The 24,791-nt window shown below is 43.1% G+C and overlaps 1 protein-coding gene across 1 annotated transcript; it reads left to right on the top strand.

Moving 5' to 3' along the window:
- Positions 1-3,219: 3,219 nt before the first annotated feature.
- naa15b (N-alpha-acetyltransferase 15, NatA auxiliary subunit b) lies at positions 3,220-24,325 on the top strand. Its single transcript, XM_080879849.1, has 20 exons — positions 3,220-3,414; positions 13,590-13,674; positions 13,765-13,869; positions 15,775-15,932; positions 16,574-16,708; positions 18,235-18,388; positions 18,775-18,894; positions 18,995-19,090; positions 19,540-19,646; positions 19,984-20,056; positions 20,172-20,341; positions 20,437-20,589; positions 21,146-21,274; positions 21,390-21,603; positions 21,700-21,893; positions 21,982-22,090; positions 22,182-22,280; positions 22,423-22,566; positions 23,240-23,337; positions 23,760-24,325. Exons 1-20 carry the CDS (start codon positions 3,361-3,363, stop codon positions 23,955-23,957), a joined length of 2,595 nt encoding a protein of 864 aa, XP_080735975.1. The 5' UTR covers positions 3,220-3,360; the 3' UTR covers positions 23,958-24,325.
- Positions 24,326-24,791: the final 466 nt, after the last annotated feature.

Raw genomic sequence — 24,791 nt, 5'->3', positions numbered from 1 at the left:
ACTTAATCACATGCTTAGTGAAGTGTCCACTCGCTCAGCTTTAAAGTAGCGCAGAAGTAGTCTGCTTGTTGGCAAATAGGCAACAAATTACGTGGCGGTGAGCGATGATAGGGCAATGATAGGTTTCGCCTCTTTTATATTCATTTGGTGTCCTCTAGTGGCTGAAATGGGAAGTGGCTCCCTTGTACGTTTGTCCACTTTGCCAACCTTTTGCACAGGACATTTATGTCACATCAGATTTTATCTGAAGCTTATCGCTGGAATGTTGCTGCCTTTCATGCTGTGCTGAGAAATTTTACGCACAAACATGTATTTACGTGTTGCTTAACCGTTTTTTTCTTCTTCAAACAAACAAACAAACACTGTTTTGGTGGCTTTTACTGAATCTCCTTACTTCCGGTAACATAAGAAAAAACTGTGGTTTGGTGCTGTACTCAATGATGACTGGATATTTCTGTTGTCTTTGCGTTTATGTAAATAATTGTCCTTCTTTACTGTGTCTGAACTAAATTTATTTTATTAAATTTATTTTATTAAAAACAACTTCAGACCTAAAAAAATATGGATGCGTTTATTTGTATTGCACTTTTTTAAAAACAGACAGTTACAACTTGTTTGGATAAAACGTGTGTTAATAAGTGCACATATCCCAATGTGCCAACACACTTATGTTCCTTCATACATATCAGGGGTAGGCAACTCCAGGCCTCGAGTGCTGGTGTCCTGCAGGTTTTAGATGTGTACTTGAGCCAACACAGCTGATTCAAATAGCTAAATTACCTCCTCAGCATGTCTTGAATTTCTCCAGAGGCCTGGTAATCAACTAATCATCTGATTCAGGTGTGTTGACCCAGGGTGTTATCTAAAACATGCAGGACACCGGCAGTTGAGGCCTGGAGTTGCCTACCCATACAACAACATAAGCCAGGTGAGGGCTTTGCAGCCTATAAATGATGAAAAGAGTGGGGTAAACATGCACAAGGTGTGGCGGTGACAGAGAACAGATAGCAATATCTGATTCATTTAACTCTGGAAGAGCTTTGTAGGTCACAGTGCTTTTGCCTTTGCTCTAAACCAGGGGTGTCCAACTCCAAGCCTCAAGGTCAGCTGTGTTGGATCAAGGACACATCTAAAACCTGCAGGATACCGGCCCTTGAGGCCTGGAGTTGGACACCCCTGATCTAAAGCATTAACTATGCAACACACCAACCAACATACGTGACAAAAATGTTAAACTGCCAAAGCAAAAACAGGAAGGAAGCAACACTTTGTGTACCATTCAGCAACTGCCTTCTACAGGTTGAGTCAAATCCTCAAAGAGACAAAAATCAGAACTCAAAATCACAAAAAAGTTTTTATTGATCTAAAAACAACAACAAACACCAGTCAAGGACTTGGGCTTGCCAAGAGCTAACATACTAGTCCAATTTCCCAGCTCTGTTGAATACTGTACTTTTTGTCTTGTAAGTTGCCAAAACATTTGGAAAATATTTACATTTTCGTTACATATCTCAGTTATGGGTGGCTGCAGCTCGGGTGGCGGAGAAGATCATCTATATATTGTAAAGTCACTGGATCAATCCCTGACTCTTCTTTCTGTATCAAAGTCTCCTCGGGCAATATTCTGAACCCCAAGGTACCTGTGATATGTGTGCTGAGGTCTAGATAAAAGCCCTGCATGAATCTGTGTGTGAATGGGTGAATGAAAACTTGTACTAGAAAGTGCTTTGGGGGCTTTTGGGGGGTAATTTTAGCACATATTTTAAATGACTGTGAAAGTCAAGGATAAATGTAGTTACAGAAACAAAAGAAGGAAACTTTTTAATTAATTTGTCTTCTTTCGGTAACATGGGATACAGGGTTGCTCTTTAGAGTGACACCTTCAATCTAATTGGGCAAGAATGGAAAAATACAAAATATATAAAAGAGCGCTGACTTTTGGTGTAGCTGTCACGCTACTCTTCCTTTTCCAGACTAAATATGTTTTGGTAACAGGGTTGCACATGTGGTGTGGGAGACACAACTTGCAGTATAATTTCCGTTCTTTAAAATATGTTGATGTTAAACAACAGTTTAATAGCTATCAGAGACATGCCAACAAAATCAAAACAAAAAAATTGGATTTATAAATGTTATATTCGAATACTGCAACCATTTGAACTACTGTCAAACCTGTTGGCCATCAGTGTTGGTCAAGTTACTTGAAAAAAGTAATCAGTAACTAATTACTGATTACTTCCCCCAAAAAGTAATCCCATTACTTTACTGATTACTTATTTTCAAAAGTAATTAATTACTTAGTTACTTAGTTACTTTTTAAAAACACGATTTACAAACTGAATAGGTGATAAAGCGATAGATCTGTCAGCCCAGTTCTACTTTTTCTGCATAATCCATCATACAAAATGTAATCAAATGGAAAAGTCTCTTTTTAAAACGTGTTTTATTAGTTTGAATCTTTTAACTTTATGCATCAAGCAAAAATTTAATTATATGTAACATTCTCTGACTGGAAGAAATTTGTTTAACATTTAAACCTATTTTCTGCACATTCCAGCACATAAAATAAAATATTTTTTTGTGTTTACACTCACTCTTTCAAATAGATGCAAGTGAAACACAGCAGAAACACAGCATGCTCATACTCTCTCCCGCACTTAATATATTATCCATTGTTGACACAGCACACAGCTGTTGTCACGAACATTGCACTGGCTTACTTCACGGTCATGAGACATTCTTGCAAAAAAATAAAATAAAATCACGGTTTTAGTAACCCAGCGTTCCTACGGGAAAGTAACGGTAATCTAATTACCGTTTTTGCAATAGTAATCCCTTACTTTACTCATTACCTGAAAAAAGTAATCGGATTACAGTAACGCTTTACTGCCCATCTCTGTTGGCCATTGCACTACATCTCACAAGCAGCTCTGTTTATAGATTTAAATATTTGTCCTATCTTATTATTTTATTCCCTTGTCCTTTATCTTTCTTAAGTCTTCTTTATAATAAGGTGCTCAGCGGTATTTTTCACTTTACGTGAAGCTGTAGAATGGCCCAAGTACTGTTATCTGGCTTATGCATTAAAGGATACTTAAACGACACTTTTCATTTTATTTATCTCAAATATGTCATGATCAGTCCACCTGAACTCTCTTTCCCCGCCATTTTGGAAGCTGTCGGAGCTTCCGTCAATGTGAGGAGGAAGTGAGTGAAAAGAGAAAACGGAGCAATCGAGCGGAGCGGCCGAAGCGGGCGAGCCAGGGCTAAAAAACAATCACTCAACTCGTCTTGACTACCCGGGCTAACTTTAGCTACATGTGCTGAGGTCGAGGGGGGAAACTGATCTCACCTGCAACCATGCCGACAGTTACTTTACCGCCGAAAGAGAACGCTCTCTTCAAGAGGATCCTGGTGAGTTGGTTTTTAAGGTGCTGCACAGCGACGGCAGCCGAGTTTGGAGCTCTGTTGGCGGCAGTCCGGCTCTTACCGGAGCTCTCCGGCTGGTAGCGCTTAGCCTGTTAGCAAAATGGCATCATTGAATGGGGTTAGCTCGGCTAGCCCGGCCCCTGATGTGCGCTGTCACTGCGGTACAAAGCCAGAATGGTTGTTCATGACTTTGATGTTATTCCGATATATGCTTCCAGTGTGGTTAAATTGCACTACAAACATTTGGATTTTGGATTAAATTGTCGGTATTTGTGGTTCATTTGCGACAGGCCTTAGCACTGGGAAAAGCACGTTAATGCTCCTTTCAGCGGCAGCTAGCCCGTTAGCCGTGTGTGCTGCTGAATTAGCTTGCACTTACTTAGCTTCTCACTCAGTTTTGTGAATGTTGTGGCATTTTAGTTCCTGGCTGCGTGCATAGCTGCTGTCTTCTTAGCCGGATTGTGTTTAGTTGGTCAGATGTGTGCCATCTGACAAAGTAACGTGCTTGCAGGCCACCTGGCGTTACTTAATCGGCTAACTCTACCGAGCTAGATATCTTGGTATGTGAGGCACTAAACAAATGTCAGTAGCACTCTCTGAGTTGTGGGGGCCTGCAGGCTCCGTCATGATGAACCTTAGAGGCTCGCATAGGCCGACGTAGATGTGTATGATGTGTGAAAGCCACTGGAAGTCCGGGGAGTACCGGTGTGGCCGTGTCAGCAAATCTGTAGCCGCCCCAGGCCTGCTGAGCTACTGATCCATCCCTCCCTTTCTCCCGTGTTGCTGGGTTGTTCATGTCCTATCTGCGGGCAGTTTTACGTGGGCCACACGTGTAGCTGAACAAGTGTGAGTTAAGGCTTGTCACAGTATTTTTCAGGAAGTGCGGTTAACTTTCTGTGCGCTGCATGCCAAACTAGTCGCCCCCCCCCCGCCACCATGCCTGGTGCTTGGCGGTGTGTACCACTAAACAGTGCTGCATGGGCATCTAGCAACGCACTTTCCAGGAACTGTGGGGACTTGTGGGCAGTGAGCACTTCAGCGTCACAAACTGGATCTGATAAACATCATTGTTTTAAAAGGCAGGGGCTCAGCTGGGACTTAGCGGCTCTTTATCTGAGTATTGGCAGTCCCTATAGCTCTGGCACAGAAAACAAACCTGTGGGACTTGCACCTGAACTTGAGACGTTAGTGGCTGTACGTGTTGCATTCCTCAGTGGGAGTTTAGCCTTTCATGGAACTGGTGATAATCGGTTGACATTACATACGTTCCATATTTTAAAAAAAAATGTAGAAGTTGTGCAAAAACTCTTAATTTAGGTAACTAGTAGTATAAATACTTGGATCTTTCTTAAGGTAGGAAATAGTTAACAGAAAATCTTCCACCAACAGACTCAGTGTTTGCTTGTTAACTTTGATGTCATGAGCCAGGTCCAAATTCACCTTCATTACCCAAAAGAAAACAAACACTCAGGCACTGCAGAGAGTTACAGACAATCCGGTTTCTTTCTTCTCCAATAAAAATATCAGTGCGTCTTTAACACTCTGACCTCCATAAAAAGAGGATTGTGTTTAGGTTAAATACAATGTTCTGACTTAATTATTTGCAGAAGAAAAGAATGCATAGCTCCGCTATAACACTTGGATTTAATTTAAGACTGAAACTGACCAAACTTCAGCCAAGAGACTGAAGTTTGGTGAGATGATCCCATCCGCCAGACGAGGTTCAGTCATTGATATTGTGTGATCTGGATAACTTGCTATGAAAAAGTCCTGCTCCCCAACGGAAGTCTTAGTTGGTCCAACATTGATTCTATTCTGAAATGTTCAAATGTTTGCTTTTTAAATGATGCTAATAAAAGGCAGAAGAGGCCTAAAACGAGGAGCTCAGCCTGATTTTAAAAGAGAGATAGCGAGACAGTAAGAGCCTCATCCAGCACAGTAGAAGCTTGATTTAGCAACAGCAGTTACGTCATCACATAACAAGTAGAAACATTCTTGTTATACTTTGTGCAGTCCTGAATTGCTTTTCAGTTTGAGTGGTCTTTAATTTTGTACAATCTCTGTAAACATTTCACATACTGCGAACGTCATTTTAACAAAAACTCTATAATAGAACCAGGTGAACTTTACGTCTTTTTCAGAGTTAACAAGGACTTTGAAATCATTTGGTGGAGTTGTAGAAAATGAAATTACTATTATTACTCTTCCTGCCGCAGAGATGTGATGCAAGCTTTGTCCCCCTCTGGCTATAGCCAGGAGCAGACCACACCTCTCTTTATTATTGCTTTCCCAGAGTGAATTCCCAAGTGCATTATTGGAAGTTGGCAGTCGTCTGCTTTTGATTGACAGTTGAGGTGGATACGTTTCCATTTTGTGGTTTCAGGATTCACAAACACGCTGCTCTCCTCCTGCCTCACCTAACAGTGGGCCCTGTACCGGTAATCTTAATGTAATGGTGGTTTTCATCAGCTGTCCTGTTAATGCTTTTGAATTTGCAGGGCAGTGCAATCCATCTAACAAGTGCATCACAGGAAGGAGAAAAAAAGCAGCGGCAAGCACATGTATTTGTTGTACTATCTATGCTGTTATAACTTATCTGCACTTTTCAGGTCCATAAACTGCTGTGTGTGTTGTTCTGTGATGCATTCAGCCACGAGACATGTGGATAAAAGGGTTTCTAGGGTTGTCAAACTAAGGGGAGATGCTCTTACAGCTCTTCTTGCTCTGTCCTCCAATTACATGATATGTAGGTCACAAATCAAGTATATATTTAGATTAATGCCCCATTAATTCATTACGTTTATATTGGTCTGTAAGATTCATAGTAGGGCTGGGCCATATCATACCGTTCACGGTAATACCGGTATAATGTTGGGCAACGATAAGAAAATGAAATATCGCGATAGAATATGGGTAAAGCGCGCATGCGCAGTGCCTTTGTTTTCATACGCACATGGCGGAAAAAGCATGGCGGAGAATGAGATGGGCGAAAGCGATCGTTAAATGAAACGGATGAACCAGAATTGGTTTGTAAAAATGCTGCAACTTCAGTGGTGTGGAACTGGTTTAACTTTCGTCTGTCAGAAACGCAACAAAGCACTATTTTTGGTAGCGCATGCTAGCGGGCCGTCGTTATTACCATGTTTTTTTGGAAAATACGGCACACTTAAAATCAATCCTTTGATTTTTCTGAAAATCGACAGTGCCCCTTATAATCCTGTGTGCCTTATGTATGAATTCTGGTTGTGTTTACTGACCTCGAAACGATTTTATGTACACGGCGCTCGAGACTTTGTCAAATGCTTTAGTACGACTTTGCTAAGCTAGGAACCCGCACCGCTTGATGGATTGTCGGAGCATTACGGCTATCGTAGGCAGGATCCTCGCGGAGTGATACGTACTGTGCTTCAACATAATATTACCGTATTGTGTGTGTATAACCTCTTTAAGTTTTGCGGTTATTATACATGGTTATGCTGAGGATATGTCGGCCAATTTCCACTGGAAATGCCTTTTGGTTAAACTGTCAGCAACGAATTTGCATTTGCACTGTTAAATTTTTATATAGCTTTAATGCACATAGAAAACAGCTGCTTGTTTAAGTGAAAATACACTAATTTGGCACTAATAAAGTTGTGGAGTTGTAAAGTATTTTGTCTAGTGTCAATTATATCGTCAGTTATATCGTTATCGCAAATTTTCAAATGTATATGGTGATAAATATTTTTGGTCATATCGCTCTAATTCATAGTAAAATCTCCCTCAAATCTTTGCCCTATATGAAATAAAAGTGTGTGGTGACCAGCTTCATCCATCATCTTTAAACGAGCGAAAACAGAAGGAGGGCGTTTATGTCTGTTGATTTGATTTGAAATTGGAGCAGAGACGTTTGTATATCTCCACCGGGCATTTGTGAAAGACATGGCTGTGTGTGGTGAAGAGCTGAGTAAAAACCTGGGAGACATTTCACATGTATTTAAAAAAAAAAAAAAAAAAGACTGAACAATTAGAGCACGAAGAAAGTAAAGAGCCAGGCAAGTTGTTTCAGCTGTTCAGCTGATATCATCCTCTAATTTTTCACTAATTACATCAGGCTAAATTAATAAGTTGTTTGTGAACAACATGGAGTTCAACCAACTGCTGAACTTTAAACTTTGTCTAAGCCTCTTTGGCTTTATTATAGGTAATATTTTGAGTTTAAAGGAAAGATTAAGTTTTAGCGGGATTACTAATGATTGGTGTTTTTTCTGAGGGCTCTGTCTGTGATGATAAAGTGAGTTCACACCCCAGCACTGAGTGAGAAGTCACTACTGACATGAACTCCTGTGAGTTGGGCTTTCATTTTCACGTCCTCCGTTCCACCATGATTTTGATCTGAAATAATCAAACTATGCATTGAAATGTCTAATCGAAATCTAGCATTGGTACTGGGGACTTCTTGCAGCGATCTGTGCAGCTTAGAGCTGAGACTGACTTCTCTGGTGGTGGCAGAGAGTATTCTTGATAGCACAGCTGATGGTCTTAATGCTTCTAAATTTATATGAAGCACACACAGTATTATCTCAGAGGACTGATTACTTATTGTCTGTGTCAACGGATCATAATTATTTAAAAATGAATCATTTAAAATGTAGTTTTATATAGAAAGGACTGAGAGAACCAGCAGACACAGTTTAACAGTGACTCAGTGTACTTTACTTTTTACCGGTGTGCACTGCTCATTGATTAATACCCACTTGAGTCTGGCATTGACCTAATGCATTCTTGATATTATTTCTCTAAATACATACCAAACATTGTGTTCTTCACTCTGGCTTGTGTTACATGCCTCTTCCTTCTCTTTTGGGTTTCCAGGGAAGAGAAATCATAACTTCCACTCCAGTTTCACTTGGAGGAAACTTTGGGAAATATTCCTAGAGGGACAGTTAGCTCTTATGAAATGACAATGTAGAGCACAAGACGCTGTCATTTGGATTTGTTGTTCTACAATTAAACCAGTGTTGCTGATTATTGGTAATTGACGAGACAATATTTAGCATCTCATTTAGACTTGCAGTAAAAACACAACATATGTTAGAATATTGAATTAAATGAAGCTTGGCTTCAGGTTTTTGCATTGTACACATGTGTTGTGGCAGGAAAGCGGTCATTCAGAACTCAGACTGCAGACCAGATCTGCCTCTTTTACATGACCTGATAATGAGGGATGGTGCACTGTTGATCCTTAAATAAAAGTGCAGTAAAACAAATGAAGGCAGGATCCACACGGGTGTGTTTCAGGCTTCAGTGCTCTCGCTTACTGTTCATTTTAAGTAGGGTTGTGTCATGTATTGGCAAACTGAATTTCAGATCCTGTGCTCGGACAACGAAAGTCAACAGAATTTCAACTTTGAGTGCCAGTGGAAGCACGAGCATTTCATATCATGTTCATTTAAAGTCCCCTGTGCCTTTATCTTAAATCAAGAGAGTGATGTTGGGTAATCATCACGTTGATCATTGCAGTGAATAAACAGATTGTTAAAGAACAAAGTTACTCACAGGCAGCGAGCTCAGTAATTGGGCCTGCTGCATGTTCTTTAAATGGATTTATTAAACAAAGGACTGACAATGTGTTTAGCACTGGGCTATGAGGTGCCACAGAGGTGCACTACATGGAGGCACCTAAAGAAAGCTCCAGGAGAGAAAAAGGACAACTGGTGCCTAAAGGAAAACCCTCTGAATGTGTCAGGAGTATTGGAACAGCTGAGACGCATTTTCTCTAAACACAGTCTCTGTGGCTTTCAAACCCCAAAACGCGGTGCACCAAAATTGGTCCACCAAAAGTATCGGGTCCCTTAACACAAAAAGAGTAATATAGTAAAAGCTGTTAAGTGCCGTGATTTATACATCAGCGAAACCAAACAACCTCTGGCTAAGCCGATGGCACAACACAGAAGAGCTACCTCGTCAGGCCAGGACTCTGCAGTCTATTTACACCTACAGGCCAGTGGACACTCTTTCAATGATGAGGATGTGCACATCCTGGACAGGGAGGAACATTGGTTTGAGCGCGGAGTCAAGGAGGCCTAGTTTCACTCATTATGCAAATGTACCGTTTATTAGGTTGAGGAAACCTGCAGTCAGCGGAGACTGAAGAGTCACTTGGATGAGCAATGAAACGTTTCTCCCTCTGCTACGTCCAGATGAACAGAATCAACTTTTGGGATTTCCTTACCTGAGTGATTGAGCATGCATCAGGACAGATGCATGACATTCTGTAACCTTGAACACAGTTTGAGTGTCCTTTGTGTGGCAGCACAGACAAAAAAGTGGAGCTGCATATGTGCACATCTGGACACGGGTGAAGAGAGTAGCGAGACATCAGGTGGTTTATTTAATTTCCACTTCCAGCACGAAGAGTAAGTAATGCATACAGATCCACAACAAGCACGCTGCCATATATGGGCTCATTTACATGGTCTCAGTATACCTTAATGAAAACAAACCTGAACTCATATTTATGCAGGATTACCTTGAAGACTGTCTTACAGCCATGAACAGCTATTCTTTTGTTCCAGAGTACAATAAGAAGATGGAGCCTTACACTCCAGCCGCAGGCAGGACCTGAGCCTCTTTCTTTCTGTCCTCCAGCTCCACATCTCAGCTGGTGGTGTAACTATCCCCATAGTTCAACAGTGGATTGCTTAATTTCGTAACCAACCTTGGCACCCATATGTGATGTTGACGTCATCTCTGGGGTTTTGTTTTGTTTTTTTTTCACTGTTGGTGGAGCTGCTGGTGGTACAACGCAATGCCATCTGCCAGCTTAACTCTTCCTGCCTCCCTCACAAACACACAGTCTCCTCTGACCACCAGCTTAAAAACAGAGGGGGTTTATTGCTGAATGAGCATCTGCTTGCTTATTGGAAATGTAGAACCAACGTAGCTAGTTTTTAATATTTTTGGAAGGAAATCGTAGATGCTCAGAACTATGTCTGATGTGTTTCGCTGCAGTAATACAGGGAGACTGTGGTAGTTTATGACTACAACTTTTAAGTGTTGACTGACCAAAAATCTGTTGTTCAAGGTGTTTAAATGCGCAGTTCCACTGAGCAGCATGACCACACGTTTGTATCTTTTCAGGCTTTTCCTGGCTCAGACGGGTAGTACAGTGGGGCAAAAAAGTATTTAGTCAGCCACCGATTGTGCAAGTTCCCCCACTTAAAATGATGACAGAGGTCAGTAATTTGCACCAGAGGTACACTTCAACTGTGAGAGACAGAATGTGAAAAAAAAATCCATGAATCCACATGGTAGGATTTGTAAAGAATTTATTGGTAAATCAGGGTGGAAAATAAGTATTTGGTCAATAACAAAAATACAACTCAATACTTTGTAACATAACCTTTGTTGGCAATAACAGAGGTCAAACGTTTACTATAGGTCTTTACCAGGTTTGCACACACAGTAGCTGGTATTTTGGCCCATTCCTCCATGCAGATCTTCTCGAGAGCAGTGATGTTTTGGGGCTGTCGCCGAGCAACACGGACTTTCAACTCCCGCCACAGATTTTCTATGGGGTTGAGGTCTGGAGACTGGCTAGGCCACTCCAGGACTTTCAAATGCTTCTTACGGAGCCACTCCTTTGTTGCCCGGGCGGTGTGTTTTGGATCATTGTCATGTTGGAAGACCCAGCCTCGTTTCATCTTCAAAGTTCTCACTGATGGAAGGAGGTTTTGGCTCAAAATCTCACGATACATGGCCCCATTCATTCTGTCCTTAACACGGATCAGTCGTCCTGTCCCCTTGGCAGAAAAACAGCCCCATAGCATGATGTTTCCACCCCCATGCTTCACAGTAGGTATGGTGTTCTTGGGATGCAACTCCGTATTCTTCTTCCTCCAAACACGACGAGTTGAGTTTATACCAAAAAGTTCTACTTTGGTTTCATCTGACCACATGACATTCTCCCAATCCTCTGCTGTATCATCCATGTGCTCTCTGGCAAACTTCAGACGGGCCTGGACATGCACTGGCTTCAGCAGCGGAACACGTCTGGCACTGCGGGATTTGATTCTCTGCCGTTGTAGTGTGTTACTGATGGTGACCTTTGTTACTTTGGTCCCAGCTCTCTGCAGGTCATTCACCAGGTCCCCCCGTGTGGTTCTGGGATCTTTGCTCACCGTTCTCATGATCATTTTGACCCCACGGGATGAGATCTTGCGTGGAGCCCCAGATCGAGGGAGATTATCAGTGGTCTTGTATGTCTTCCATTTTCTGATGATTGCTCCCACAGTTGATTTCTTCACACCAAGCTGCTTGCCTATTGTAGATTCACTCTTCCCAGTCTGGTGCAGGTCTACAATACTTTTCCTGGTGTCCTTCGAGAGCTCTTTGGTCTTGGCCATGGCGGAGTTTGGAGTCTGACTGTTTGAGGCTGTGGACAGGTGTCTTTTATACAGATGATGAGTTCAAACAGGTGCCATTCATACAGGTAACGAGTGGGGGACAGAAAAGCTTCTTACAGAAGACGTTACAGGTCTGTGAGAGCCAGAGATTTTCCATGTTTGAGGTGACCAAATACTTATTTGCCACCCTGATTTACGAATAAATTCTTTACAAATCCTACCATGTGAATTCATGGATTTTTTTTTTTTCACATTCTGTCTCTCACAGTTGAAGTGTACCTCTGGTGCAAATTACTGACCTCTGTCATCATTTTAGGTGGGGGAACTTGCACAATCGGTGGCTGACTAAATACTTTTTTGCCCCACTGTATGTAGTAGATGGCAGTAAATGCAAATTGGACTGCGATGAGCTTGTGTTATTTATCACTATTATTCAACTGATTAAAGTCAATTCCTACATTATAAAGCACTGAAAGCATCGCTGTCAGTATTAAACAGGTGTTACAGGGTAAAGATAAACAGCTGTACAGTTGGATTTGTGAATTAAAAAGTAAATTTTTTTTAGAGTCCTTGTTGATTTTTCTTATCTGAAAGGAATTATTAAATGTATGGCAACTGGTGAACCGTCCTTTTGAAGTTTGCATGCTATGATATAATCTTTGTACTGAATAGTGCTGCAGCAGCTATGTTTTTGGCCCCCGTTTTCTATTTCCAGAAGGTTGGCTTTTTTTCTTCTTCTTTTTTTTAAATAATAAAAGACCATCAGTATACCCACTAAATAGAAGCTTTAGCCTCATGTGACTTCAAACTTTCTCTCCGATTGGTCATTTAACTTGTGCTTATAGTCAAACTCAGACAGTTTTATTGTGTGGACTTTATCAGCGAAGAGAAGCAAGCTAACAGTGTCTTTGAAGTAAAGACTGGTTTACTTTAGTTGTAATAGCCTTTACAACGGCTTTTTTTTTCTTTTTTTAAATTAGCTGAATTAAAATACGTGCAAAGAAAACAGGAGAGAAGTTTTGCTGTGGGCTAGAAAGGCATACTGGTTTTCCTGTTGTTGTGGGGACTGTTTGTTTTCTCTGATACCTGGAATGGGTGATACGGACCTGCACCGGTGCTTGAACAACGCAAAGGCACGTGTCACGAGTATCGGCAGGCCTGTAATGTACTACTGATAAAGCCACCGGGAGAATCTGGGCTGTAACTGACGGCGTTTCCTGACGAGCGTTCGGACTGCGGGCGATAAAAGTCTAAAACACTGCAGCTTAGCCAGCTGAGCCGGCGTGTGTGTAAAATATAGCAGCTGTAGATAAGAGGAGAGTTGAGTGCTGGAAGTTGGACACTATACTTCATGTTTATGTGCTGCATGTTCAATCGCTGTCTGTGATTAAGCACATTTGCATTTTAAATTACTCAAATAAAATTCTCATGATTTTTCTTTGGCGTTGATTAAAACGGCTTTGGGGACGGCGCCAGAAGTTTCTGTTTAGGGGGAAAAAGGAACGTGCATATGATTGGGTCCAAGAATCTTAATCACGATTATTTTGGGCGACACTGATTACTTGCAGACTTTGGAAAAAAATGTGTTATTATACTTTAATAAAACTGAACATGTCTTAGCAATGTTGAAAAATCCATTTCCTGGATGAAGGCAGTTGGTAGTAAATAGATGCAAAAGAAGAACGAGCAGAGACCCAGAACACGGGCTTGACCCGCTGACCTGTTTAAAAGTCACTTTGGCCTAAAGCGATTTCTCTGTCCTTCCTCTCGCAGCGATGTTACGAACACAAACAATACAGAAATGGGCTCAAGTTCTGCAAACAAATCCTGTCCAACCCCAAGTTTGCTGAGCATGGAGGTAAGCAGCAAAAATGTAGCTGTACGGAGAATTTTTCTTTTTCTCTTAAATGTATTTTTCACCATCTACTGCATCCCTTTCTTGCTGCAGAGACCCTGGCAATGAAGGGCTTGACCCTGAACTGTTTGGGGAAGAAGGAGGAGGCATACGACCTGGTGAGGAGAGGCCTGCGCAATGACCTCAAGAGCCATGTCTGTATCCTTATAGACAGCACTGCATCCTCTGGGTTAAGCAGCTGTCGCTTTGAACTATTAGCTGTGTGTGTGTGTGTGTGTGTGTGTGGGGGATGCTAAAAGGACCTTGAGGTGCCTCACATTGTGTAGAAGAGCTCTGCTCTCGGTGGAGCACTGTCAGCACATTCTCTCTGTGATTCTCTTGCAGAGAGTGAAGTCTGTGCACGTTGCTGGTGGATGAGGTCTATCTGAACCTAAACCCTGCCTAAAGTCAAGACAGAGCAGCTCTCTGCAGATACACTGCTATCTCTTTAGCTTCCACAGTAAGTCAGTATCCAGGGCATGTTTCCGTCCCTCAGAGGGCGTACTTTGGTGCACGTATGCAAAAAAAAAAAAGTGTGTTCTTTTAAAATAGCTGAGGCTTTGCAACACATCAGGATTTTAAATCACGGAGTTATGCGTTGCATAAGCTCATAATTATGATTGGTAGTTCATTTAGATCATTGCTTTGTCATTAATCAGTTTTTAGAATAATCATGTTCAGCCACATTGGAGATGAAGCCTGAACAGCCTCAGAAACAGTATCCTGTTTTATGGATTTATCTCTTACTAGCCTTTTAGATTTGCCTCTCCCTGCTTTAGTTTCTGTGGTGCCAGATAAAAACTTCATCAAAACACTGTTTACACAGGATTTAGACTTGGCAGCACAGCAGCTAGTGCTAGTAGTTTTTACTTTGTGTTCGACCCATGTTGAACACAGCGTTGAGATGATTTTTGAACAGCATGAACAGCTTCATAGTTAGCTACTGTTGGAGGTAATAGCCTCCCCCCCCCCCCCCCCCCCTTGTTTGCGCAGGAGGAACTGTAGAAGCCATAATTGTTACAACTCTATTTAAGGATCTTTTTTTAGCTCCTGCAGAAGGATAGGAAATGTCCCAGTATTCAGAGACCTTTGAGTGTAGGTTACAGTTACTGGTCCAGCTCCTAATGTTCGTGGATTGTTGGGACACATGAATACAGCACCAGAAGCAGCCATTAAAAACACAGCTTTTAAAGTTGTTTTTCTAAACTAAAAGTATTAAAGTAGCTTAAATATAATTTTGCTGTGTGTCTCAATGTAGATCATTCAGTGCAGCCTGTTTTATTAAATCCTCACACTTAAATTTTTGTGGGGAAAATTGGTTAAAGATAACAGAAGTTTAATAAGATGCACTTTATCTTATGCGAGGTCCATGTTGGCCCAGCAGTGCGGCTGTTGGACTACGGAAAGGGTAAGAAGCAAGTTTGATGACAAATGGCGTGAGAATAACAATTACTCTTCACAGTTTAAGCCAGAAGTGCTTGTATGTCGAAGGTGCTTCAAACTGGGGACAAAGTTTTTATTTTTACATTTGAGCAACATCTATAAACACAACCAAACACGTCTCATTTAGTCTCCCTGTTGATTTTAAACTGATATACATGTAATTACTCGTACGAAGTCTACTTTCACTATCGTGTCAACATTCTTGTAAATGTGGATATTCTGATGGAACAAAACAAGGACACAGAAATCATCAGTGAAGGTTTTAAATGAATCATACGAAATGAAACATGGTGGCATCACAATGGCTCCCACCACGCAGCAACACAATGAAGAGGATGACACAGGGCTGCAAGTAAAGGAAAGACCACATGATGCATAACTAGTGTTTAGCTATTACAAGGCTTCAGAGTTCATATAACAGAAAATGCAGGAAGGTGCCTCGTTCCTGAGAAGTGAGCACTTCTGAGATCCTTTCGCTCTGAAAGCAGCTTCTTAAAAGATCACATCACTTCAGTTCAACCACAAGAGAAGAGGCTCATTGAACCCCTCTCCCCTTTTCTGTACTTCATTTGATAGCATCATACAAATTGTGCATCTTCCTTAACTGGCCTTGCGTACCAGGCTGGCATGTGTACGGTTTACTCCAGCGCTCGGACAAGAAGTACGATGAGGCCATCAAGTGTTACCGCAACGCTCTCAAGTGGGACAAGGACAACCTGCAGATCCTCCGAGACCTGTCCCTGCTGCAGATCCAGATGAGGGACCTGGAGGGCTACAGGGTGAGTCAGAGGGGGATTGTGTCTCTTTAAGTAGTAATTGAGAGATGTTGCATGTTCTTAATCAAAAGCTGGGAGGTTTTGATGAAACGTTTGGCCACAGGAGATAAATCCTGTTGGCAGAGGCATGTTTTAAAAAATCAGTAAACTTTTTATAAAGGAAAACAAAAACAGTCCTCAGTTAGTGGGGAAAGAACTTTCCTGAAGGGAAGCACACACTTCCATCTGTCGCCCTGCCTCGTCCAGGACGCAGTATGGCTCTGAATTAGAGAGGACTGGGCGAATCAGCATCCAGATATCAGGTTGCAGTCAGTCTTCACAATGTAGAACAGCTCTCCTGGGATTTAGATGCTTTTATAGTGAGAGGTATGAAATGGCAAGAGGAAAGTCTGGCTGAAAGGATTAAAAAATATGGATGAGAGGACAGGGAGGGGCTCCCACTCGGAGTGTATTAGGTGTTAATTTTAGTTCTCCCTGAGCCAGCTAGCAACATCCTGGTGTCACTACCATGAGTCAGCACAATCACTTTCTCTTTATCTTCCCAGCACTGCCTCACGTTTGAGATAATGTGGGCTTATAGGGAACGTAGAATTTTTCCACCTGATATCAAATGAACTCAATGCTGGCACATTGTCTTTCTCCAGGAGACACGGTACCAGCTGCTGCAGCTGCGTCCAGCCCAGCGGGCCTCCTGGATCGGCTATGCCATCGCCTATCACCTCCTGGAAGACTATGAGATGGCAGCAAAGATCATTGAGGAATTCAGGAAAACACAACAGGTTAGACACAGCGACAGTTTCGCATTTCTCTTACCCGAACCAGGAGATGACTTTCAGTTGTTGTCAGTTTTGTTGTCACCCTGTCGTGCAGCTGGCCTGAATTTCAGTTTGAATTTCAGTGATCTCAGCGCCAAGGTCAGAGGTCAAACTTTCTGACAGTATTGTGAATGCAAGAACTGGAGAAGGAAGTCACCTTGGACTTTGACATTCATACCATACGTGCATCTGCTAGGAGGCTGAGGGGGATGCACTGGAGGCCGCTGATGTTGCAGTTTTAAATAGAGTGGCCACTTGCTCACATCAGTAGCACCTTCTGCCAGTGGGATACAGCGTAAATGATACAAACACAGACTATTCAGTCGAGACTCTGCAGCTGTGCAGAGGCCAGTACTGCAGACACAGACCAGGCACCTATTTTAGAGAGTGTTTCAGAGCTGCCACAGCTGGAGTCGGTGCGTTAGATTTCAGTACAAGCTCTGGCCAAGAAGCCAAGATAAATCTTAACAGCTTACCTTAAGCAAAATTTGTAGTTTTTCTCTTAATTTTTTTGTCCAAAAATATCTTTGACTGGAATTAAAAAAAAAAAAAAAAATTTTTTTTTAAAAAGTTGCACTTTCACTGATAGAGACCATCTTACCTATTCTTAAAAGTAGGGGTACAAGTAGCTGTTACAGCCAACTGGTCCTTACAATCCTTCGGTCTAAAAACCTGTGATTGTGCTGAAAGTTGCTGGCGGAGTGTGGGCTGATCTTATTTGCTTGTGGCGTTGTTGATGCTTTAGCTTTCCACCTGCTGCGGCGAAAACAGAACACAAAGACAAAGAACTTTAACGCTGTTCACTGCAGCTGCTGTTTGTGCTGCTCATTTGCACTTTTTTTCTCCTCCTTTGTGGTGAACCTTCCTGTCATTCAATCAGCAGACACTGATTTGGCTACACCCTGTTGGCTTTTTAAAGCACTGCACCGGAGTCGTCGCCATAGTTTCTGCGTTGGCCACATTCCTGCAGTGTTTGTTTCTGCGCAGCAGGGGCGGTACGCAGACGCACACCAGTGTGGACCAATAGCTCCTGCTGCATGGAAAGTTTGTGCAAGGGAGAACCCCTGCCACTAAAGAAGCTTGGTTTTGAACTATTTTGTGTACTACAGGCACCATGCACTGCTCCACGCTTTGATGAGTAACAGGCTTACTCGTATTCGTGACGCTGTAGGTGTCTGACTCGCTGATTTACAGTGAGCGCTTTGTAGCTTTGCAGCCGGTGGGTGTTTTTTCTGTCGTCTCTGCATTGGTCACAACAGCAGTAGAGCTCACTCGCTTTCACTCTGGCGTGCTCCTGATAAGACCAGCCTGCTTCCTGTCTTTGTGCCATCTGTGTAATACAGTGAGCTGGTGTGACCGTGCACACACACACTGAATAATTCAGAGTTTCCTGAAAAGCACAGCGGCTCCTGGAGGTTTTCAGTCATGCGTGCCTGGTACAAAATGTTACTGACACTCAGAGTGGTCTGTTCTTTTTCTGGTCTGTTCAGACGTCTCCGGACAAAGTGGACTACGAGTACAGCGAGCTGCTGCTCTACCAGAACCAGGTGCTGAGAGAAGCAGGTTTGCACAAGGAGGCCCTCGAGCATCTGTCCAACTACGAGAAGCAGATCTGCGATAAACTGGCAGTGGAGGAGACGCGAGGTGGGTGACTGCGGAGTCTCTCTGTTAATCTTCGGAAGTGCAAACATCTTTACCAAAGTAACACCAAACAAGCAAAACTTTATTGAAAGAGCACATTTCATTCACAGTGGTGGAATGGTGTTAATGGTGTGATAAAACCTGCTGCCACTAGGGGGAGCAGTGATGCCATCAGTAATCTGGCATAATGCAGGTGCTGCAGGAGAGAAAGGCAAACAAGCTTCAATAAGTCATCTAGAAAACTTTTCTGAGGCTGATTTAATTTTTCCGTCTCTGACACTCCTGTGAGCAGAAGTTTGTTGGGTTTTTTGTTTTGTTTTTGCTGGCAGCCATGATTTTTCTTGGCTTGTAATCTCGATTTAACAGTGTTTGCGCTCATGTTTCTGTAGGAGAGTTACTGCTGAAGCTGGAGCGTCTGGATGAAGCAACAGAAGTCTACCGCCGTCTGCTGGAGAGGAACCCAGAGAACTGGTCCTATTATCACGGCCTGGAGAAGGCCCTCAAACCAAGTATGACACGAGTCTTGTCACCGCTGACTTCCAAAACATCCAAATCGGTGGTGAAGCTAAATCCTGAATTCCTCTGGATTTTTATTTATTTTATTTTCAGGTACTGTAGAGGAGAGATACAAAATCTTTGAAGAAGCCTGGGAGAAATTTCCCAAAGGGCTGGTGCCTCGCCGCCTACCCCTCAACTTCCTTTCTGGTATGCAGCTCATTTCTCCGCTAAATCAAACAGAATAAAGCCAGTGTTCACTTATATTTCTAAAACACCCTTTAGCTCTAGTCATAATTTAGGCCTGTAATTAGTTTAGTTTTAGTTTATATTTAGTTGACTAAGTATCATAAGATTATCGTAGACTAAATCTGAAGTTGATTCAGTGACTAAAATATAAAGAGGTTGGTTGTTTTGTTCCAAAATAGTTTGCAAAGCTTCGTATTTTCATCTCATTTTAGTGATGAAAGTGTAAGTACATTTCATCATAGCTTTTGTCCTTGTATGTTAGTTTTTGTTTAGTTATCGGCTTTTTCCATCAGGGGGAAAAAAGTTTGTTAATGAAAACTGGCCAAAATTATTAGTCAATGAAAGTAACAATCAAACTACAGAGTAAAGATTAATTTTCTTTTGCGTTGTCTTTTTGTTTTTCTCTGAAGGTGACAAGTTCAGAGAGTGTCTGGACAGGTATCTGAGGATGAACTTCAGTAAAGGCTGCCCGCCCGTCTTCACCACACTCAAATCGCTGTACAACGACAAAGAAAAGGTGACGGCACACCTGCTGACTGATCTAAAATTAAATCACAGTCACAGCCTCGGACCAAAAGAGTCTTAAAGAGGCTCAATTCCAACTCATTCCAACATTTAAAATAAATAAATAAAAAAAATTGGAATAGCTTTGCATGAGTTAAAAATTATCCCTTATTATCTTATCCTGGGCCTCAGTGAAGCCCTTCAGCTCATCCTCTGTATAAAACGTATGAAATTAGCATCGACCGTTGTAAGAAATATTTATGAACAATAAGTCACTGTATTAACTGCACGATTCTGAAAATCCCCTTTGCGTCACGCTTCATATTTACTTTGTCCTCCTTTCCTTTTAGGTGGCAATTATAGAGGAACTGGTGGTCGGCTATGAAACCTCATTAAAAAGCTGCCGAATGTTCAACCAGAACGGTGAGAGAAACATTTCAGCATCCTAACAAACCAGACGAAGTTAAACCAGCTGTAAGTTTTTGTGTAGCTGTTGCAGTCGTTTGGTTCCAACCCTAACGAGCGTCTGCTGTTCCAGATGACGGTAAGGAGGAGCCTCCAACCACGTTGCTCTGGGTGCAGTACTTCCTGGCACAGCACTATGACATGATCGGCCAGCAGACACTGGCTCTAGAATATATCAACACGGCCATCGAGAGCACGCCCACGCTCATCGAGCTCTTCCTCATCAAAGCCAAGATTTACAAGGTGGCGCGCGTGTCTGATTTGTACGATTGTTTACTATTTTAGACGCGTAGTTCTGCTGCGGTGGTGTTCTCGACTGACCTTTTTCGCTCCTGCAGCATGCTGGCAACATCAAAGAGGCTGCCCAGTGGATGGATGAGGCCCAGGCTCTGGACACCGCTGACAGATTCATCAACTCCAAGTGTGCCAAGTACATGCTGAAGGCGACCATGATCAAAGAGGCCGAGGAAATGTGCTCCAAGTTCACCCGGGTGAGAGAAATTGTGCAAAGTGACAGCTGACCAACCGATGAGGACTTTTAAAAATGTCAAAACAAAATGTTGGCAAATGATGATGAGTACAATCAGTACTCATCATAATGAGTACTTTCTATCTTTAGATCTCTGATAGACTGATGGAGAGAGAGATTCCCACTTTTCGTACAAGTTCTAGTGATTAATGACAAAGTAATTGACTGTGATCAATCGCAGCGGCCTATTTCCCAACATTGTTTTAAAGTGGAGGGTGAGCCATAAACAAAAACATCTCCATAGTCAAGCACACGCAGAATTGTGGGCTTTAAAATAATCCTACATTAGCAGGATTCTAGCTATTCTAATGTTCTTGACCAGTTAACTCGATAACCCTCTTTAAAGTATCTTTGGTAAGCATTTATAAGACTCATGGAGGGTTTTAATGCAGACTATAGGTTCAACACTGTTAGTTCACCTCATCAATAGCATTCAGTTAAGAATGGATCCCCATGGAACACGTACAGTAATGGTCAGACTGCCAGTGCTCATGTGTATATGTCTCATGTTTCTGCAGGAGGGAGCATCAGCAGTGGAGAACCTGAACGAGATGCAGTGTATGTGGTTCCAGACTGAGTGCGCGCTCGCCTACAAAGCCATGAACAAGTTTGGAGAAGCCCTGAAGAAGTGCCACGAGATCGAGAGGGTGAGGCTTTTCTGACGGGATTTTAAACTCGGTGTGAAAGTACACGCTCCCTAACTGCCCACAAAGTCTTTCTGGGTGTTAAAATTGTTCCTTTTTTACTCTTTAATCTCATCAGCATTTTGTGGAGATCACGGACGATCAGTTTGATTTCCACACTTACTGCATGAGGAAGATGACGCTACGCTCATATGTGGACCTGCTGAAGCTGGAGGATGTGCTCCGGATGCACCCGTTCTACTACAAGGCCGCAATCACGGCCATCCAGATCTACCTGAGCCTCCACGACAATCCGCTGACGGATGACAGCAAAGAGCTGCAGGCGGACACTGGTGAGAGACGCACAGTGAAGATCCAGCTCTGAGTCAACGAGGCTCTTATCAAGGGAAGGGCTTCACTGACCGTCCTTTTTGTCTTCATTTCTCTAGCAAACCTATCGGACAAAGAGCTGAAAAAGCTGAGGAACAAGCAGCGAAGAGCCCAGAAGAAGGCCCAGCTGGAGGAAGAGAAGAAGAACGCGGAGAAGGAGAAGCAACTCAAGAACCAGAAAAAGAAGAAGGAGGATGACGACGAGGAGATCGGAGGGCCCAAAGAAGAGCTCATTCCTGACAAGCTGGTGAAGGTCAGTGGCTGATACGTGAAGTATTAAGGTCTGGTTATCAGTTTATGGGACTCGAGTTTTACTTTGTTTTGCACATTTGCTTTTACAGGTAGAAAATCCACTGGAAGAAGCCATCAAGTTCCTGACGCCTCTCAAGCACCTGGTCAAAGACAAGATTGACACCCACCTACTGGCCTTTGAGATCTACTTCAGGAAAGGTTGGCGCGCACATGTTATGTGTTTTTTACTCCGCCAGTACCGTCTTCGTCCCCATTTCTGCCTCACACGTTTACTGTGTTCTCCTTTCAGAAAAATACCTGTTGATGCTCCAGTCAGTGAAGAGAGCTTTGGCAATCGACCCCGACCATCCGTGGCTGCACCAGTGTCTCGTACGCTTCTTTAAAGGAGGTATGAGAGGATTCATTATTTAACTACCAGCACATGCTCCTAAGCGCTCGGTTTTAATTGCCTCTCTATGCTGTTGCTCTTCTCGTTCCTCTGCCTCCACCTCATCCTTACATAATCCTTTTTCTCTGTTCCCTCTTTGCAGTTTCAGAGAGCAAGGAGCTTCCAGAGGTGGTCAGGACGGTGCTGAAGCAGGAGATCACCCGGCTGTTCGGAGACAGCAACGCTAAGAGCTTCAACCAGGCCTACCTCACCAAGCACTCCAGCTCCATACCACACAGACTGGCTGGTAAGTCTCTTTGACCCTCACTTCTAATACTTTGGTACTTAATGCAACAACAGTTCAATTGACACTGAAGAGCAGTACTCATGAAAACATTTAAGGTTATTTGACATGACCTGGGGGCCGTTTCTTCCATTGTTGCAAATGTTTTTTGCTTGAATGTCACTCCGTTTGTTTGTTTTTCCCCCCCTTCTTAGTTCATCTTTGCACCCAACGATCCCTTAAAATGTAATTTTTCAAGCCCTGTCCACAGGGCTTTGTAGCTGCTGGGTGGTCTCTAGCAGACATTTCAGGTTTCAGTTTTTGTTTTGTTTTTTTTGTTTTGGGGGGGGGTTGCTGCTCGTTGGTCTCATTGGTCCCCTTGTGGAAACTTTGCACCTAAAGACTGATAGATAAGCACAGACGATGGCCAACCTGTTCTACCTTAGTGAAGGCACTGATTCACATCATGCATGCCCTTGCCTCTTACCTTAATATTAATCACCTTACTAAACTCCCGACTCCAACCTCGGTCCTAACATGAAACCCAAAACAGAGACTTACCCCTGGAACATGCCTTTTAAAGGTTTGTGGACCAGCCTCACGCTGCAGAAATATTTCTGCGATGGATTGATCTTAAAATGTAGAATTATTAAAAACACACTTTCTCTCAGACTCACCTTCTCTCTCCCGCCCGTAGCTGCGAAGATGATGGTGTATCTGGACTCCTCGATGCAAACGAAAGCAGCAGAACTGGCCGGTGCACTGGATGAGTCCCTGAACAACAGAACCATACAGGTACGTATTGGCATCATGTAAGAAGACGGGAGGGAAGCAAAGAAACAGTTACGACTATTCTTATGCTAAACACACACTGGAGTCTCTGCTGTTGTGCAAATATCAAAAGTGGAATAAAAGTTAGTCTATCAGGTCCTCATGGCTCACATGCTGAGAGTATCCATCTCTCTTGGATCAACCTGAAAAAGGGCTGGAGCAGAACAAACGAGTTTCTTCAGTGAAGTGAAATCAGCCAGACAGGTTTTCCTAAAAAGTTGGTCAAAGGACCGACCGCAATCGAGAAGTTGCGACAAAAACTGTGGTAACCAATAACATCAGGAAGTACAGCAGTTCCTTTTGAGTTGGGATTGTGACTGTGATAAACTGTCCACTCCTCCCTGCCTGAACGTAGCTTCTTTTAACCTTTGTCCTCTCGTCTTCAGATCTGCACGGAGATCCTCGACTGTCTTCGCAGCGGCGCCCTGGGCGACTGTAAGGAGCACGCAGAGTCGTACCGCGCCGAGTGCCACAAGCTTTATCCCTACACGTTAGCTTTCATGCCCCCCGGATACGAGGAGAACACAAAGATTGCCAACGGAGACGTTTCCACGGAAACGGAGGAGCTAGCCAACGAGATGTGAGCACGGCGGTACAGCAGCGGATGAGAAAAGGAACTGGGCCGAGCACGGAGCCTTGTGGTACGCCTGTGGCAGCCATTTTTGTAGAGCCGGACACAGGAAGCGAAAAATGGGTGTTTCGTCCTCAGGCTCAGCTCAGCTCTGACCTGGCTCGGCTCTCTCCCACATGGGTGAAAATCAGGACTCTGTGTGTGCGTGCGTGCGTGCGTGTGTGTGTGGAGGGCGTGTTTGTGTGCGTGCATGTGTGCGGTTGTGTATTTGTTGGAAACAGAAGGAGGAGGGAGGGGAAGAAGAAGATAAGTGTCCATTTTACTTTTTTAAAACAGAGCTGGCAATGCTGAACATGAAAATAAAGAATCGGGAGAAACTGAGCGCTGGTTTTCCTCTGATTAATAACAATAACGCCAACCACTCGGGCGTGACTCCCAACACGTTGCATACTCTGCTCCTCTTATTTTAAAATAAAAGCTAATCTAAATGAATATGGGACACGGCTGTCGGTGAGGGGCGGGGGATGGGGGGGACTGAGCGGAGCGGATCTGATCTCTGACATGTCCGCAGGAAGCCGAGCGGGAAGAGTTACCTGAAACGGACACTGAGGACGACCACAGGTGTTTCTGTATCTGCTGTGACGCTCACTCAAGTAAAACGCCAGAGAAAGCCGCCTCGCACGTCGAACAGCTCCCCCCCCCCCAAAAAAAAGTGCTTCCCTCGCAGTTCCAGGTCCAACATGGGAACACGTAACCCTCTGTCCTCGTGGAGCACCTCGTAGCACAGAATAAAAACTGTAAAGATTGTGTGATGCGTTCTGTTTCAACTACACAGCTACTCTTAACT

This window comes from Rhamphochromis sp. 'chilingali' (genome assembly GCF_963969265.1).
Source record: "Rhamphochromis sp. 'chilingali' genome assembly, chromosome: 4".
Classification (NCBI taxonomy): domain Eukaryota; kingdom Metazoa; phylum Chordata; class Actinopteri; order Cichliformes; family Cichlidae; genus Rhamphochromis; species Rhamphochromis sp. 'chilingali'.
The sequence above is the reverse complement of the archived record's forward strand: the minus strand, read 5'-3'. Positions and strand labels throughout refer to the sequence as shown.

Bases quoted from the DNA above. Each gene is read 5' to 3' on its own strand.
- naa15b (XM_080879849.1), top strand. From the start codon at position 3,361: ATGCCGACAGTTACTTTACCGCCGAAAGAGAACGCTCTCTTCAAGAGG. The intron at 20,342-20,436 runs GTGGCGCGCGTG...TCGCTCCTGCAG, and splicing joins TCAAAGCCAAGATTTACAAG to CATGCTGGCAACATCAAAGA. The intron at 21,894-21,981 runs GTCAGTGGCTGA...TTGCTTTTACAG, and splicing joins TTCCTGACAAGCTGGTGAAG to GTAGAAAATCCACTGGAAGA.